The 18,485-nt window shown below is 37.5% G+C and overlaps 1 protein-coding gene across 1 annotated transcript in view; it reads right to left on the reverse strand.

Annotated features, from left to right (window-relative positions):
* The window catches only part of HCN1 (hyperpolarization activated cyclic nucleotide gated potassium channel 1), a 164,392-nt gene extending 146,860 nt beyond the window's left edge, over positions 1 to 17,532 (reverse strand). Inside the window, exon 1 of the mRNA XM_015819907.1 lies at positions 17,150 to 17,532. Coding sequence (XP_015675393.1) covers positions 17,150 to 17,532 — 383 coding nt within the window. The remainder of the gene's footprint in view (positions 1 to 17,149) is intronic.
* Between the last annotated feature and the right edge of the window lie 953 nt (positions 17,533 to 18,485).

The raw sequence follows: 18,485 nt of genomic DNA on the forward strand, positions 1-18,485 counted from the left end.
GGTCGGCGATTTTCCCAGCCGCCAGGCCCCAAGTCCTCCGGCCACCGATACTCCCGGTCGCCAGGCCCCGAGTCGGCCGGCCGCCAACCCTCCCGGCCGCTAAGCCCCGAGTCGACCGGCCGCCGATTTTCCCGGCCGCCAGGCCCCGAGACGACCGGCCGCCGACTTCCCCGGCCGCCCGGCTCCGCTCTACTCGCCCGGCCTCTCCGACTTCTCTGCCAGGCCTCTCCGCTCGGCTGCTCCGCTCTCCGCTCACGGCTCCGCCCAGGTGGTCCCGCGGTCCGACACGTCTTCTTCGCTCGCCGACCCTCTCCTCCTTCCAAACTCCGGCCGGCGAGCACCCCCGGACCTTTCAAGGCTCCCCCATCTCCGCTGAGGACCCCGCGGAGACTACGGAGCCGAAAGCAGTAGGTCCGCCATCACGCACATGCGCACATTGATTTAAAACAGTTTTTTTTTCTTCCTAGCATTTTCACACAAGTGGAAGATCTGGTTTTTTTTTTCAGATCAACTGAGTGTAGATCCATTGGTTGCAGCCTGAGTGCTTGTCACCAGAGACTAATATTGTGAATTGAGAGACTATTTGTCCCAAAGTCACCCAACCAGCTTTCATGCCTAAGGCAGAACATCATCTCATAGTCTCCTGGTTTCTAGCTTACTGTATACATTTTTCAGTAATTTGGGTCTCAGATTCAAGTTGAGAGCCTTGTATTCTGACCTCTTTTTCTATTTTTGGTATATCATAGATTATCTATAAAGTACTTCATTTTTAAAGCACCAACAACATATGTTAACTACCTCTCAAAGGCTTCCTCTCCTCTCCTCTCCTCTCCTCTCCCTTACTTACTTACTTACTTACTTACTTACTTACTTACTTACTTACTTACTTACCAGAGTCTTCAGGCATGCAATTAGGCCTTAACCTTCTTAAATTCAGAAACACAAATATTACCACAAGTATTTTTTTCAGGAGGCCTTTGAACCTTAGAAATGACTACTCATGTATATCTACTTGTTATTTGCCTTCCATTATTATTGTGCTATTATTCTTATATTGATGTGTTATTTGTGGTTGTGTTTAATTACTAAGATATTCAGTATTGTTACTGATTTACCACCCAGCTAACCAGGGCATCAATTTTAGGATTGTCTTACATTGCAATTCTATGGCTACCCATCAACAGTTTGGCTGCTATGTTCTGTACCCCTGTAACTTCTGAATTTTCTCCATAAACAGCCCCACTTAAGGGATGTTACAGTAATCTATGTCAAGGCTTTTCAACCAGTGGTATGGGTACCACCTGTGGTACATTGGCACCTGGCAGGTGGTACGCGACCATCCTAGAAAAGTGGTAGTGGGGGAGGGGAATCAGCTGAACTGGTGGCAGCACCGCACAAGCCTGAGCGAGAGATGGCTGGAGCTGCAGGGCTGTCAGGGCTCAGTGGAAGCGCCAGGATCAGCGCCAGTCTCCAGCTGGAGCTCGGCGCTGATCCTAGCGCTTCTGCTGAGCCCAGAAGAAACACCGATCAGCTGGAATGCTGCAGCATCTCCAGAGTCTTGTGATTTACATTCAGATGCTTGGCAACTGATTCATATTTATGATGGTCACAGTGTCCCAGGGTCATGTGAAGTGACCAAAACCTGCTGCAACCACCCAGCAGACGGGGGGGGGGAATAAAAACCAAACACCCCCCACTGCCAATCCTCAACAGAAATGCTCACAACAATGAAAACTTCGGACAGGAGGAAGAGTGCTGCCAGGTGGGCAGCCAGGTATCTTGCTCGGCTGTGGCTTGGGGGGCACTTTTTTCACTGCCATTGTAACTTCGAACAGTCACTAAGCGAACTGTTGTAAGTTAAGGACTACCTGTACTTCATCACTTTTTCCTTTTGGGGGGGGTCATCAAGTTTTTGACACCTTGCTAGGTGTCCGGTGGTACTTGGATATTGCTATATTCTGAAAGTGGTACAATGGGTGAAAAGGTTGAAAAGCCCTGATCTATGTGGTGATCAAGTATGAGTTACTATTGCCAGAAATCATAATGAAGATTTAAAAAAACATAAACAATCTGTTTCTAACACCAAAGCAGTCTGACAGACTTTGAACCTAAAATAACAAATGCAATAAATGCAGTTGTGTTACAATCTTAAGAAAAAAAGGTAAGAATGAACTATGGTCTATCAAAAATGCAGCCTTATGCAGGAGTCAAAACTTTGGTATTATCATTCACAAATAAACACCATTTTAATCCCTATTTGTTTTCCACTTGTAACTCAAGGGATTGAAAAGCAGTTCTTATGAGTTCACCAGCTGTTTTAAATTTAAATTTATTATGGAATATATTCATGCAATTTCATGCAAATCTCACCCCCCCCTCCAAATTAAAAATATAGACTTAGATCATTATAACACAGCAATCAAAATGCTAAGCACTGTGCAGGATTATGCAGAAATACGCATAATTGGACTTTTTTTAAAAAAAGATAGTTATAAATCAGAATAGCATCTTGAATCCTTAGCAAACTGATTAAAATTCCCTGATTGACAGCTAGTAATTCTGTCAATGACTTGATAAGCAAAGCATGTTTTATCCTCACAAGCCAGTATCTAGAAAATCAACTCTCTACAGAGAAGAAATTATTCTTCTGCCTCATTTTAATAGGAACACCTAAGTCTTGTTAAGTTTTATTCATTTTTATTCCACCTTTATTATTTTTACAAATACCTGAAGGCAGAAAACATATACAACACATCTTCCTCTTCCTATTTTCCCCACAACAACAAAAGTCCAAAAGTCACCCAGCTGACTTTCATGGCTAAGGCAGAACTTGAACTCATAGTCTCCAGCTTCTGACCTGGTGCCTTAACTATTAGACCAAACTGACTCTCAGACACAAGTGTACAGAGGAAACTTTTGGTATGAAAGAAATACTAAGTTTGAAAGAAACACTAGGCCTTAACAGCAGAAGGATGGCAGATAATTCTTCCGCCTTATACTGATGTAACTGCAGATTGCAGCACTAGTTAACCATGTCTGAGTTCTATGGTTTTGCAGGCATCAGTCCTTCTTTGTACTTGATGGCAGAACACTTGTAAATTCCAGGTTCTAGACTAGACTAGAAAATAGCACAATGGCAAACCATTTCCATACCATTTGAAAGAAAACTCTATGGATATGTCTATAGAATTACCAGAAATCCAGCTGAGTTCAAGGGCATCTTTACCAGTCCAAGAAAGACCGAAATTGTAATACTATGCTAAATAATTGCAGGGAAGGAATTACAGCATCAGAATTGATGGCATTATGGGAAATAAACTTATAAATAACTTTGAACAGTGATGGTTATATGGTAGAAGACGAGGCACTTCAGGACTTCTGAGATTATATCATGGGCGATTTCATATAATAGCTAGAATGGTGGATATATCAGTCACAAGTCATTCATTTACCAGCAAGTAAACTGGTGAAGTTGTTCCTGTCATCTCATCTGGCCTCAAGATACAGCTTTCCTTTGCCTTTTTGTGTGAAGCAGGTGGTTTTAAATAAAGCTCTTGGCTTCAGCGATACACCATTTTTATTTTCTGAAAATGAACATGGGGCCTATCTGGATCTCGGCAGCATTTCAAGAATTAATGCTGCAGATAAAGTAATACTTTACAATTTTAGTCATCATAGATAAAATTTGTATTGATGATTGTAATTATGAAAATGTCCATATAAAATGATCTTTGCTATTTATTTTAACTAAGAATCTTTTTTTAAAATTGCAAAAAAAACAAATTTTACATTCATATTTTGCTAATAAACTTTCTGTTGATATCCGTTCTTCACACAACATGAATGAAGTAGGCATTTTGTCTAATCTAATCCAGCAGCATTTAACATGTAAAATTTGGGTCAACTATTGCATTCCTTTGTTTTACTGTGTTATAGTTTATTGACTCATATTCTCTAGTTGAGGTTATTGATAATATGACAACTATTCAATAAGACATTGAACAGATGCAGATAGAAATAAACAATCGTCTTTGACTTGGACTGTTGACTATTAACTTACCAACCATAAATCAACTGTTTAAAAATATGTGGACAATTATGAAATTACATTCATCAATACAAACTTTATGATGACTGAAATGTGTTTTAAACAAGTATTGTATAAAAATGTTTCTTCATTATTGATACAGCTTTTCATAGAATTATGCAAATATTCAAAGCATGTAATTCAAGTAGGTTTCTATCAATGTAATGATTATGAAATATTGAATGAAACCTAAGTTGTTCAGAGTGTTAAACTGAATCATGTGTCATTGAATCAATTTGAAAGTGTCAGATGAGATTTAAAGTGCTTGCATGTTCACAGATCCTTTTTAAGGATTAATTCAAAAATCAGTATCAATTGATTTCATTTGAAATTCCTTACAGTAATCTTGATCTTGCAACATTAATGGGCAATATGAATCACAGCTAATCCATAGAAGCTCACATTCAACTAAGAAGTATCTAAAAAAAAGGAATCCTTCCCTTTTTTTTCTCAGAAATCTGTCCTCTGGTGTGTTTTTTAAAGGAGACTAAGTCCCACTGGCACCAAGTCACAGTTATAATTAATACTAAATATTTATATTTTCTTTGTTAATATAACTTTAACTTTTTTATAAAACATAAAAATAAAAAAGTAACTAAAACAAATGGTCAAACAGAAAAAAATAGAAAAAAAAGAGATACAAGGCAGAATTGGAAAAAATAAGAATTATAAAAAGAAACAAAAACATAAAAGAAAAATGTAATCTCCGACTTCCTTTACAGAAGGTATAGTAAAACATAAATTCAGGTCTTCCTTTAGCAATGAACTATAGCTTCCATGTTCTAAATAATCAATACATTTTACTAATATTTTCAAAGGAAATTTATTATCAAAACTCTGAAAAGGAGAATGGAAAAAATACTTACTTTCCCTTTGACATATTTCTGCAATTTACTGTTTGCAACTTAAAAACTGCATGCATTGATTTGGCTCTAAAATATGCCACAATAGCATGTAAACATTTATGATAATTTAATTTGATATGAAAAACCTTTATCCAAGCATAAAAACTGTACACATTAGGATCAGGACCCAATTTCTGATGGACCTATGCATATGAAAATATTTATTCTTACCTCTACTTAAAATCATGCCTGTTAACATATCTTTAAGAAAGCCCACTGACTCTTTAGTGTCACCAATGACAATATACATGTACATGTGTGAATGTGTTTTTGTGTGTCGTTAATTTGATTTGACATGTCTAGAATAAATCCTCTAGGTAGGAATTAGCACTTTATGGGCCATGAATTCCAAAATTGAAATTCCATCTCTGGTGAAAATAGAATTAGAGAAATAGACTGCTGAAAAGCTTTTTGACAATTAGCAAGTTGTCTCCTGTACTCATTTTTCTTTAAATCAAAAGTAGGTTAAGCATTTATCTGAAAAATCTTAGGCAGCCAAATAAAATTCAATATTGGGTGAATAGTCTTATTACTGAATTGCAACACTAAGTATTTTTTTATGGTCTTCAGTGGATTTTTGTGAATTTTGATTCATTTGTATGTAATGTGGCAACTCAGAAATACTACCTATAGAGAGAGAGCCATAATCTGTAAAATTCATTTTAGAGAAATGTGGGAAGACTTTATGAAATGGCTGCAAGAAAATTGGAATAAGATTGAGAACATTACTACATTATATTACTAAAGAAGTTATTGTGAATAACAAAGCCCAGGCTACATAGGAACCACAGAATGCCAACAATGGAAAACACATTTGCATGTAGAGTCAGAGAGAATAACAACCAGATATTGTCCTAAAATGAATGTGAGAAACTGGTGCTACCTAAAATAGACAATGGACAATTTGTGCTCAAAACAAAATTGTAAAGCTCTCCTGACCTTTTATTACCATCAGTCATGGTATTATTTTGAATCATTTTGCTATATAGGATTTTGGGGGTATTGTTTGGCAATGGTTTCTGAATTGTGTGTGGCAGGGTGCGCTAGGGGATTACTGTCCATCACTTAGGTTGTTGTCCCTTTTTTTCTCGTATGCTTTTAATTCTATACATCAAATGAACAAAAGTCTGAGCTAATACAAGGCAGATTTCTATGTTGCTAAAGATGAATACAATGGAAATTTCTTTTTTTTCAAATGTAACCTTTATCTGTTCTGTTACTAGAAGCACTAATTTCACAGATGAAACAAATTTAACAATAAAAAAACTAGAACACTATCACTGTTGCCTTTAAATTTGCAAAGTACCTTTACTTGGTGTGTCATTGATGCACAAGCAGAGAATGCTCATAGTCTAACAAACATGGTATGCAGGACCATTTATTCAGCCATCAAATTCTCTCTTCACTTTTAATCCATTCCTCATAAATATATAACAAGATTGCCTTTCACAGATTTGAGACATTGTCAAGTTAACTATGGTAAATACAGCTCTGGAAGGCTTGCTGAGAAGTTTGCTGCAAATCTAAGAAAATGTTTTGGGGTTTTTTTGCATTTAAGAAATACAGCCTTATTTTTAGTAGAATGTTCTTTCTTTTCCATGATTGCACCTATGTCTTGGTGTCATAGTATTAGAAGAGATACATGCTCAACAGAAGAGTCTTCTATTTCTAAATAATAACGGGGCTAAAAGGCTGCAGTCCTTAAAATGATTATTATATTGTCACTGTAATTCCATTATTGAGACATTTATATCTGTAAGTTTTCAAACAATTAAAGCAAGATCAGGGTCACTTTGTAGCAGAATACTAATCAATGTATTCTACAAATGTTAATTGCAGATGACTTCTTGAAAACAATTACATCTAGAAAAACAAAGAAGGGCAGACAGATGGAAGAAGGGTTTTCTAAATTAAGTTATAACATACAAAGGAAATACCACCATTTTGCTCTTAAATATTTTGCTTGCTAAATACTGCATTATATCAGTCTTTCTCAACTTGCTGCAGTCTAAGTAATCCAGACATTTATTTCCAGAATGTCCTGATAATGGCATGTTGACTGAAAATTCTAGGCTAGTCAGATAGTTGATTTAACTATGGTTCACTTTTGTTATTTCCTGAAATGACATTTAAAAATAATTTCACAAATGAAAGGAGCTCCAAACTTTTAATGTAGTAAAGAGAAAATGCATACTCCCGTTATCATTGTCAGAGAGGAAAAGCCGTATGTCTTTCCTTTTCTTTCATGAAATGCTTATTCTATTTATACACTCACAAAATGATTTGGCTTATGGACTTCAAAGTTCTTTTGAACTGTTTTAAACCTCTTTGCGGGTACATAGCATAAACTATAGGGTGCTTTACGCCTTGATTCACTGGAATTTTTTCCCTAGAACAATTATCTGCCAGTATACTTAAGTAATCAAGATTTAGCAGTTATAAAGGGAAATGCCATCTTACAAATAATTATGTCACTCAGAGGTGAGAAAAACAGAATACTAAAAAACGAGCATGGGTTTAACAAGATAATTCTTAAACAACATATATAAGCTGGTAATAGAAATGGAAACTTCTAGAAAATAAACTGAAAATTACGGATGAATTTTTTTTTTATTTCTTCTTCTAAGCCTGAGAAAATTGTACTAAAGAACTTGAAGAAGAAAAACAGAAAAAGTTAGCAAGGGAAAAATGTTTTCTCTGACCCCCAAATTCTTAAATTTATATCCCAAATTATCACATTTTTCCTTATTATGTAATTTGAAGCTGAAAGGAGAAACATGTATAGCCACGATGGAAGTAATAAGAAAAATATAGCAAACAATATTACTGTAAACTATATATATTTAAAATTCATTTCTTCTTTCTTTTATTTCCTGATTTTAATTTATTTGATTGCTACTTTTTATTCTTTTGCTAAAGTTTGCAGAACATTGTTGTGTGTGTGCCTTCAAGTCAGCATTGCCTTCTGGTGACTCTGTGGACCAACCCCTGCAGTTTTCTTGGCAAGGTTTTTCAGAAATGGTTTGTCATTGCCCGTTTCCTAAGGCTGACAGAGTGTGACTGGCCAAAAGTCTGGCTTCATGATTAAAATGGGGCTGGAACTCGGGGTCTCCCAGTTTCTAGCTTGATGCCTCATCACACCAATCTGGCTCTCTTGCATAACATTACTTGATCTGAAAAGAAACAGCTTGATGAGTATGTAATGTACAGTATAATAGCTCTTGCATCTATTTTTAAAATGATATTTGATCACCAAGATTAAGAAATGCTTTCATATCCTGGATATGACACGGTACCAAGCCTAAAAACCTTTATTTTATTTTCTACAGATTGCGAGTATAGACAGCTATTTGCCTAAGTGAATGGCCCTTCAATATGGGAGCCTTGCCTACCACATTTCAAACACAGTACAAGACAAATCAGTTTGACCACTCAACTTGCTACTCCATCTGAAATTAAAATACCTTTAGAGGTTACAAGGGCAACATTGCTGCTGTGAGAAGGAAGCTTCAGGTATATCATATCAGTACCACAAGTGGATTATGAAATAAAAGCTGTCAGGAAGAAATCTCAAGTGCATAGCCTGAATGTCACAACCGTGGCTAAGAAGACAAAGGTTTATCATGTTGCTTACATAATGGTTTGCTAATTAGAACTTAATTCCCATCAGAGTAGCCTATTCTCCTTGTCCTAATGACCACATACCATTATTAAAGAAAATATCTCCTCTCTGCACTCTCTCTCTCTCTCTCTCTCTCTCTCTCTCTCTCTCTCTCTCTCTCTCTCCCTCTCTCTCTTTCTCTCTCTCTCTCTCTCTGTATTAAGTGCATCTTTTCAAGGCTTTTCAATTATACATCTATCCATTTTATGCATTCAGAACCTTATGCATGAATTGCATAATGTTTGTATCACTTTTTTTTCTTTTTTATTGTTTAAAATTTAAGTGCATACTACAATTTGCTAAATGTTGTTTTTATACAATAGAACTTCCTAGTATGTTAAATATAGCAATCAATAGTATAGAATAATGCATTGCTTAGTGATTCTTTTAAAACTAATGAATATCTGACCATAGACCTTGTCTTTAGAAGGAGGATATAAACTGTAGTACTCTCTGTATGCTCAATAAATCTATACCAAACTCTTGAAAAATCATCTTTGGCTGTTCTCTCCCTCCCTCTCCCTCTCCCATTCCCTCTCTACCATTTTGTTGTTGTTGCTTTTGGCCAGCTTATCTATTAGAGCTATTTGCCAACATCACTGAATTCAGTCTGGCCTTGAAAAATTATTCCATGTCTTCTATAAGCAAGTTGTCTAGTAACTGCTAATGAACGGTATTGTTAAATTTAATGCAGAATGTATCTCTCAGTTGCCATCTAATGGCCAGCCACACTTTTTCAACTCAGATCTGATAGCACAATCCAATCTAGAAATGGTAGATCCAATCTAGAAAGCGAATCTAGAAATCCAATCTGAAATTTTCTGCATGAAACACATGTGCCTGAACTATACCATCTCAGGAGTAAGAAGCACAATAATACAACAAAAAAGCAGAACAACTAGTACATCAGTGATAGGTATTAATGCCTTTTTAACTTCATTTTCAGAGACAGACCAATTCTTTCTTATGTTCTTGATTCCCCACTTCTTAGATGCACAATGAATCCCTCAGTCTTTCACTATTCTCACTGTCTTTCCTGCTGTTCCCCAATTGTTTTGGAATTCCACTCCAATAGCTTCATCTAGTGTGGCAAGTTGTAGAAAATGTAGTCTAAAACATCCAGAAGACTTCAGGATATGCCTTCCTTAACCCTCTATTTTTCTGTTTTGAAGGTAAATTAAAACTTAGGTAACAGAAAACTAGTTAAGAGCTGGACAAAAATAATAAATGTGTCAGAACTAGTTATATGGATTAATTAGAGCCAGGGCTTTTTTTCTCATAGAACGCCCAGAACAGAGTTCTGGCACCTTTTTTGGATGGAACCTTGTAGGGTAGGCAAGGCGGGTTGTATGACGTGTGTGAGTTCCGGCACCTTTTTTTTTTTTTTTTAGAAAAAAAGCACTGATTAGAGCCAATTTGGTCTAGTGGTTAAAGCACCATGTTATAAAACAGGAGACCTTGAGTTCAGGTTCTGCCTTAGCCAGCTGAGTGACTTTGGGCCAATCACACTCTCTTAGTCCAACGCACCTCGCAGGATTATTGTTGTTGGAAAAATAGGAGGAGGAAGGTATGTTAGATATGTTTGCCACTTTAAGTTGTTTGTAAAAATAATAAAGGTGGGGTATAAATAAATATAAATTATAAATTATCAGCACTTAATTCATTTATTGTCAACTAAAAAAACACCCATTAGCCGTAATATTATCATGAAATAGTTAGCATTATAATATTACTGAATGTATTGACAATAGATAGCACTGTATACTATACTATACACTATACAATTTAATGCAGCAGTTATTTCTCAACCTTGGCAACTTCAAGATGTATGAACTTCAACTTCCAGAATTTTTCAATTAATTGGCTTGTGTATTTTGGGAGTTGAAGTCCACACATCTTAAAATTTTCAAAGTTGAGAAATATTGCGATGTAGTATAGCTCTTGCTTAATACTAATTGTTTCCCTCAAATAATTACTTATTAATTGAAGAAATTGACATCTTATGTCTGCTGATAATAATAGCTGTTGAAAACAAAAGAATTAATCTGAGCTGCAAATGCATCTGAAAAGCTTTGAAAATTAATTCCTACTTGGATGGCAATGTTTACTTGAGAATTTAACTCTTTATTCAGAATGCTAAAAACGCTTAACTCTTTTTTCTTGTAATTCCTACTTCCATGGTCTCTTCTCCATCTCCATCCACCTTTTTTTTCTCTTTTTTTCTTCCTTAATGCAGGAACTCTTTCCTCCTACCCCATCTCTATTGAGTATTTGTCTTCCTCTCTTCTAATGCTTGTTCTGGAAGAAAAGAGCGGAAGGTGTTCGTGTTTGTTGTGTATTTTTTGTGTGTGAACACTAATTTATATATTTGAGACAGAATGGATGGCCCATGCAAATGGAATATCACTGAATCTTGTAAAAAGTGTTTTATTTCATAGGATTTGTTTTATTTAATAATTCAATTAATGAAGGACTGAGAGAGATTGATGATAGTTGCGCCATTTGTAGAAAGAAGCTAGGGACAGATCATCATGGAGAAAATGTTGGGCAATCATTAGGATTGTCTTTAATTGGAGAGGCAATCCTAAGATAGATTTGCATACATTCATGTGTGTGTGTGTGTGTGTGTGTACACACACACACACATACATATATACACACTCACAAATGCACACATGGATTTCTGAGTTGAGTTTCAAAAAATCTGTACAGCATTACATCTTAATTACAACTTAATATAACTTAATTACAACTTAATATAACATTAAGTTCATGTAAGTATCCAAGTTTCCTAAACATTTGTATACACACCAAAAAAGATTCTGATTTTTTTATCTCAATCCCAGTATAATACTCATGGTTATATGTGTGGGTATTTCTATGTATACTTGAGTTTATTTTGTTGTTTATAACAGCAGAACAATATATGCAAGTTCTGGTCAACACAATTTAAAAAGGACATTAGAAAGCTAGAAGGAGTACAAAATATGCAACCAAATTAGAGGGATGAAATTCTTTTCATAGTAGGAGAAATTACAGAACCAACAGAAGAGAATATTTATAATTCAGGACTGAACTGCAGGATCATTGGTGCTCTCTGAGCTTCGTGATTTTCTTGCAGATGTTTCATTACCAAACTAGGTAACATCATCTAATGATATTACCGAGTTTGGTAATGAAATGTTGCCAAAAAAACCACCAAGACCAGAGAGCATCAAGGATCCCACAGAACCTACAGTAATTGGAGCTCCCTCTCCTGGAACTAATGAGGGCATGACAAAATATTAAAAATCAAGTACAGGATAGATAATTTGAGTAGTGAGAGTCATGTTTTCACAACGTGAAATTTAAGGTTGTTCAACAAATTGCATTCAATAAATGCAAGGAAATTCATGCAGAAAAAGGACTGAACAGGCTGATATATGGATTCAGCAGGGATCCTTTAATGTGATGCATTACCTAAACTCACATATACATAAATATAATCAAGCTAACCATCATTGATCAGAAAAAGTTTGTGGAAGATTGCTGAATCCATATTTATTACAAGGAGAAATAAATATTTTAATCTTCCATTTTGTATTTAAAATTAATTGACTTTGAAATGAAAAACTGAGTCATGTTAGACATTTGATATCCTCTTCCTTTCACATATTTTACTTTGAGGCTGTTCTCCAATGATGGAACAGCTCTGTGGACTAGTCAGATTCTGCCAACACCCAATTATCACAACCATCCATAAGAGCCTCTGCTTGTGTTTAAGCTTGTGAATAAAGGTTTATCTTGTATTTGTCTAAAATGTGAATTTCAAACAAGCTTTTCCTTACAGGGTCCTTGGTGTTCTACTGCTTGCTTGCACACATTTCATTACCCACTATTCAACTCTCTGTTTCACATATTCTCTTCTATTGAAAGCTTTTCCTTCAAACTGAGAAAACTATTTTATATTGTATGAACTGACAGCACTGCCAAAGATTTCTAAAAGTTTGAAATAGCCAGCGAGAAATTATACAAATATATATTTTTACAGCATCCACAAACAACCCAAGATTTACTACAAAATGTTTTAAATAAATTAAGTTCAATTTTTTGTGCACCAATGCTACAATGCTACTTCCAAACATATCTGCACATTTTAGGATACTAAGATATATAATCGTTACCTCTCATTTAGTGCTTATAAGAATTAGCATCAGTAAATAGAATTAGCATTTTCTTTATATGGTTGAATAAAGTGACATTAATGAAAGATACACTGTTTATTCTGTACTGTGCTAAAATGCCACTTGGTCTATATAGCTTTTAAATAAATGTGGAAGACCATGCTAATCTGTTAATGGTTGATCTCAGAAGGTCACCACTATATAAATTTCTTTTCCCTTCCCTCTTCCATATGTCTAAGAGGGAAATTAAATGTGTATATTATGCACAGCAACAAATACAGTGGTTGAAAGGACAAGGGCAGTACATTCCAAGGTTAAAGATGGGATTTCCAAAAGCCCTATTATTCAACACCTTGGATAGCTACCAGTTAAAGATTCTAATATTTCTCCCCTCTGACAGACCTCAATGCAAACTAATACTGTGTGTCTTAAAAGGCATTACTCTCTGGTTTGTAGCAGCAGGTAAATTAATAAGGACAAAATCCATTCTATCCAAAAATTATTATTCAAAATCCCAGTTGCCCTCAATCCATGCTCTTCTTTTTCTTCCCTGCAAAATCCTGATTTTTTATCATGCTGATAATAGCCTGTGTCCAAAGTATTGAGGAAGGCAGCTAAACATGCATGTATTATCATACAAAAGCAATTTTATGCACAGATCAGCATAAGCTATTCAATGGTGCATGATTCGACCAAGACCGTATATATGTCTTTCCAAATTTCTCACAAAGCAGTGAGACTCAGGGATAGAGGTTTGATTTTTCAGAGCAAAAACAGCACACATTTCTAAACTAATATATATATCTATCTTAATCTGATTTTCTGGGACATTTCTGATTTCCTAATTTTGATGCCTTCTTTTGTCATTTATCAGAAAGAAAGATTCAAAGATTAATGAAGAACTCAGAGATGTATTGGGTAAATATTATATTTATTAGATGACCGTGGCCTCTTGATGTGACTGATACCCACACAACTCAGTTAAGCCCTGGATCCCCAGACTGATGCCTACAACCACTGGAACTTTCTTTGGTGCCCACCATTACTGTCAGCCAATTGATCTAATTAAAGTTCTTTTAATTCTTAAAAATAAGAAGCTAGCATATCAAAAAGCAAAACATTCTCCTCAAGGAGAATATTTTTGAGTCCAAGTGGCATTCTTAAAAAATAATGTAGTTGTTAGCTAGAAACCAAAATTTTGTAAGAGTGCTCACCTTTCCAGAAAACAATACAGAATATGCTAAGGAGCTACACAACATCCATATAGAATCAACCTTGTGATCTCTCAAGTTTCCTCTTTCCGCTATGTATTCAAAATAGACAGTGATTAATATATACATAATACACATATATACATGCTATATACATATACACACCCATACACACACTCATACACACACACACACACACATATATATATGTGTGTGTGTGTGTGTGTGATGTGTGTGCATGTGTGTGTGTGTATATGTATATAGCACATATATATGTGTGTTATGTATGTGTATGGGTAGATATACACTTTGAGAGCAGGCAACAGAATTTCATTTTTAATGTGGGCCAGTGTGCTCACAGTAAAAAATGACAATAAAGATTATTTTATCTATTTGAGAAATTACATCATCAGTTTTACCCATGGTAATCTTTTTAAAAATTGGTTATCTGAACCATTACAGCTATTTTGTTAGAGTGTCCCAAATATGTTCTGATGATTAGAGATTCATGTCTTTCACACTTGCCTATATATGCGGAGCCTAATTGTATGTGTAAAATTGTACTCTATAAAGCACAGAATATTGTATGTGCTTGCCTATATATCTTGAAGAAGATTGGATTACTTGTACAATTTTAACTGTTGCACTCTATCACATTCTTGCTTTTTTTAAGCAGTCCAGAGAAGCTATGTTGATATAAAGAAACGAATGACTAAATATATAAAATAAGCAGTCAGTTAATGTTCTAGGTATTTACCCATGTAAAACACTTTTCAGATATTATGTTTAACATATGTATTTGGGGTATACAGATCAACTCCAACCCAAACAAAATAATTGATTTAATTCAAATTACTAATCTAATTATTTCAATCTATTCAGAAAACTGAGTCAATTCCATTTGATTTTCTGGATTGATTAGGGGGGAAATTATTTAAATGGCCTTGAATCAAAATTTAATGCAAATGTCAAATGCACCAAAGTGGCTTCCCTCTCCTCCCTCCCCAACTTTCTGTGCTCAGAAAAGAGCATTTTGCATAGGGCTACAGTCAAGGTCAATCACATTGTTTCTAATTTTGGAATCACTCAAAGAGTTACATGTAAATACTTTTTTTCTCACTTTTCAAAAGAAAAGTGTATATTTGTTTGTCCTCTTTGGTCAGCTGGAGGGGAAATGATTACTTGTTACAACAATGAATTAAAGGGATATCTATAGTTTTTAGACATTAGTGGTTCTTGGTTTGTTGAAAAACAGCACCTATCAACTTTCTAATGCCATACAATAAGTGTGCCAGCAACCACTGGCTTTTCACTTCAGAGAATGAATACTTTTCAGAGAAGATAAAGTAAGGAGCAGCCCTATTGGAAAATGGGGATGACAGTAAAGTCATACTTCACCCTCCTTGCTTTCACTGTGAAAGGTTTTTTTTAAATGCAGGGTCTAATATTAATATTGGATGAATGAATGGGATGGATTAAAAATATCCGTAAAAATACATTGGGGAAAAAATCAGTGAAATAATTTTACTTGTTAAGAAGAAAAGGGAGATTTTTAAAACCCCAAACCATCTAGCCTTCAAAACTGAAGGTCATAAGAAATAATATTATACAATGGTTACATTAGCAGACTGAGACTAATGAAACCTGAGGTCAAATACTGTCTCAGGAATAAAGCTCATAGGATGACCTTGGACAAGTCATCACCTGCCAGAATAATCAACTTTGTAGGCTTCTTGTGAAAGTAAAATGGTGGGAAGCAATACATACTTTTGCTTCAATTCTTGAATAGAAGGCAAGATATAAAATAAAATAAATACATGGAATTTTTTTAAAAGGTATTGGTTTTTTTCCCCTTAAAGCAAGGCTAGGTGAATCGCATTATCTGTTTCAGCAACATATTTTGAAGCTGATAGGAAGAAAAAATTAGCTTCTTGTCAGGTGCTTAAGAATAGTCTGTTCCACTGGGACTGAAAACGATGCAAATGAGCCAGCTTGCCAGTTCAAATCCCAAAGGTTATGGTAGCATTCTGAGAGCGAGTGTCATCACTGGTTGAGAACATGAATTGGAATCAGAAAAATCCACATTCAAGTCTCCATTCAACAAGGAATTCGGTGGTTAAATTCTCCCAACTTGCTTAACCAAATCAGCTAAAAATTCCATTTTCTGCTTTTACATAGTCTGTGCTTGGTTAATGATAAATTTGATCTTGAAATGTATTTATTTGTAAATTAGGGGCTATATGTGAACCTAACCTGTTAAGTTACATTCATGGATCAACGTATTTCCACGTAAACCCAGGAATGAATAAATAAATGAATACACTTAGTTCCCGAGGTAAGCAATTTACCTGGGAAAAAGCCACTACTGCATGATTTGGGGCCAACAAATATTCAGCCTACCTTAGAGAATTACTGTAGACAGGAAATGATAGAGAACCTGCTTCACTTCCACCACGTTAATGTCTCAGAGGATAGATGAGATGCAATTTTAAAATAACAGAATAAGTGTGCTGGGAGCGTATTTAGATTACGGACAAGACTGGCATGTGTTTTCCAAAAAATGAAAATTGATTCTTGTTTTTGTGGGAAGAGATAAGACATGGAAAAAGGTAGGAAAAAGCTCTGTAATTTTCATGGCCCTCATCCTTCGCCTCAAGTTTCTTGGATGGTCTTTCTTCTGACAGGAATGAGTTCTGATGAAGAAAACTTTGCCAGGGATGAAGACTAACTAGCTCTCTGAGATTTTTAAAAAGAAAGAAAGAAAGAAAACAGGATGTGCCTTTAGCAGAAGTCCCAGCATTTTTTTCACAATTCTCACCAGCAGGGATATCAAATTATTGGAGTGGGGCTGAAGAGAGACAGACAATGCTGAATAAGGTGATAGACAGAAACATTTCATTCTATGCCTCCTCCTCTCTCCCAAGTTACCAACTCAGGGTGCCCACTTCTACGTCTGACATCCAGACATTGTTTGACAGCACCCAGCATCCGGCTGGCACTTTCAAATGAGCAAATACGCCCCTTCCAGTTGGATTTGGCTTGCCCAGAGTTGGCTCGTGCCTGCTCAACCTCACCAGTTGCAAACCCGGTCTCTTCCTGCCGCCCAACCAAGCGCCCCTCACCTGAAGTCGCTGTACGGATGGATGATCCAGAATCCTGCAGTTTTAACCCTTTCCTGCTCCTTCTCCACGGCTTTCTGGCTGCCGAACATGCGGAGGGAGAATTTGTTGACCCCGGGCTGCAGCATGGAAGTGAACTGCCGCTGCATGAAGCCGTACTGGCGCCGCGCGCCGTCGGCACTGTCGAAGCCCCCCGCCGGTTCCTCGGCGCCGCCGTTGCCCTCCACTTTGAAACACACCGAATTGCCATGCTCCTTAAGGCTCCCGCCGGCGCTCGGGCTGCTCAGCGCCTTCTCCGCACCCGCCTTTGCCTGGGAGCAGGCATTGGTGCTGGGGCTGCTCTCGTCCCGGCTGCCGGGCGAGGCACTCGGCTTGTTGCCCTCCATGGCACGGTCCGGCGCCCAGGAGAGCGCTCCAGCCTGTCCGGCTCCTCTCGAGCCGCCGGCGGAGGAAAAGAGAACGAGCCAGCCAGGCGAGCAGGCTCCCTGAGAACAGTGAGAGGAGGAGGAGGTGGAGGCGGCGGCGGCGGCTGGTCCTTCCCGCCCTTCAGCAGCGCTTCACTGCCCTGTGCCGCTCCTGGCATTGGCCAAGCCGGCAAGCGCCGCTTCCTTTGGCACCGACCGAGAGGGGCGGAGAGAGAAAAAAAAGCCGAAGCCTACCGCTCCGCGCCCTCTGCTGGTGAAGGCTCCGCCCCGCCCGGCTCCGCCCCTTCATCCCCTTCCCTCGTCTCGACATTGAGCGACCCGGCGGAGCCCTTGAGAGAGAAGGGGCGGCCTTTCCTTCAGCTGGGCTGAAGCGGCGTTTTTCTTTTCCAAAACCGCCTCCCGCCTCGGGGAGGTGTCGGCCCTCCAGACCTGACCTGCCGGTGGCTTCGATTTAGATCTTCATTTATGAGTTCTGGCACTCGGTTTCGTTTAAAGAGAAAGAGTTAGGGACCACCCAGGAAAAGCCGCGTGAAGATGTCCCCCGCCGCTTTCCAACCGGTCCCCCAGAACTGCAGGGACGCTGCGGGGTTCTTCAGAAGAGGGTGGCAGATTCAGAAGTGGCGTTAGGCTGCGCGCTGCCACTCGGCACAGCTGCCTTGGCAAGACAGGTTGACTGATTCATATGTGCCAGCTCGCACCCCCTACGTCGAGTTGTAACTGCTGGTGAGACTGAGCCTTCACAGATGTGTGAAAACACAAAGGCTCGAGAGAAACCTGCTTTCACTTGCTGGCAATGCTGCATCAACCTTGGCAATTTGAAGATGTGTGGACTGCAACTCTGAGAATTCCCCAGCTATTATTGGGCAACTTCAAGCTGCTAAGAAACACTGCTGGAAAGAGAAAGGACTAGAAAT

This window comes from Protobothrops mucrosquamatus, unplaced genomic scaffold (assembly GCF_001527695.2).
Source record: "Protobothrops mucrosquamatus isolate PMUCROS unplaced genomic scaffold, P.Mucros_1.0 scaffold1017, whole genome shotgun sequence".
NCBI classification, from domain to species: Eukaryota; Metazoa; Chordata; class Lepidosauria; order Squamata; family Viperidae; genus Protobothrops; species Protobothrops mucrosquamatus.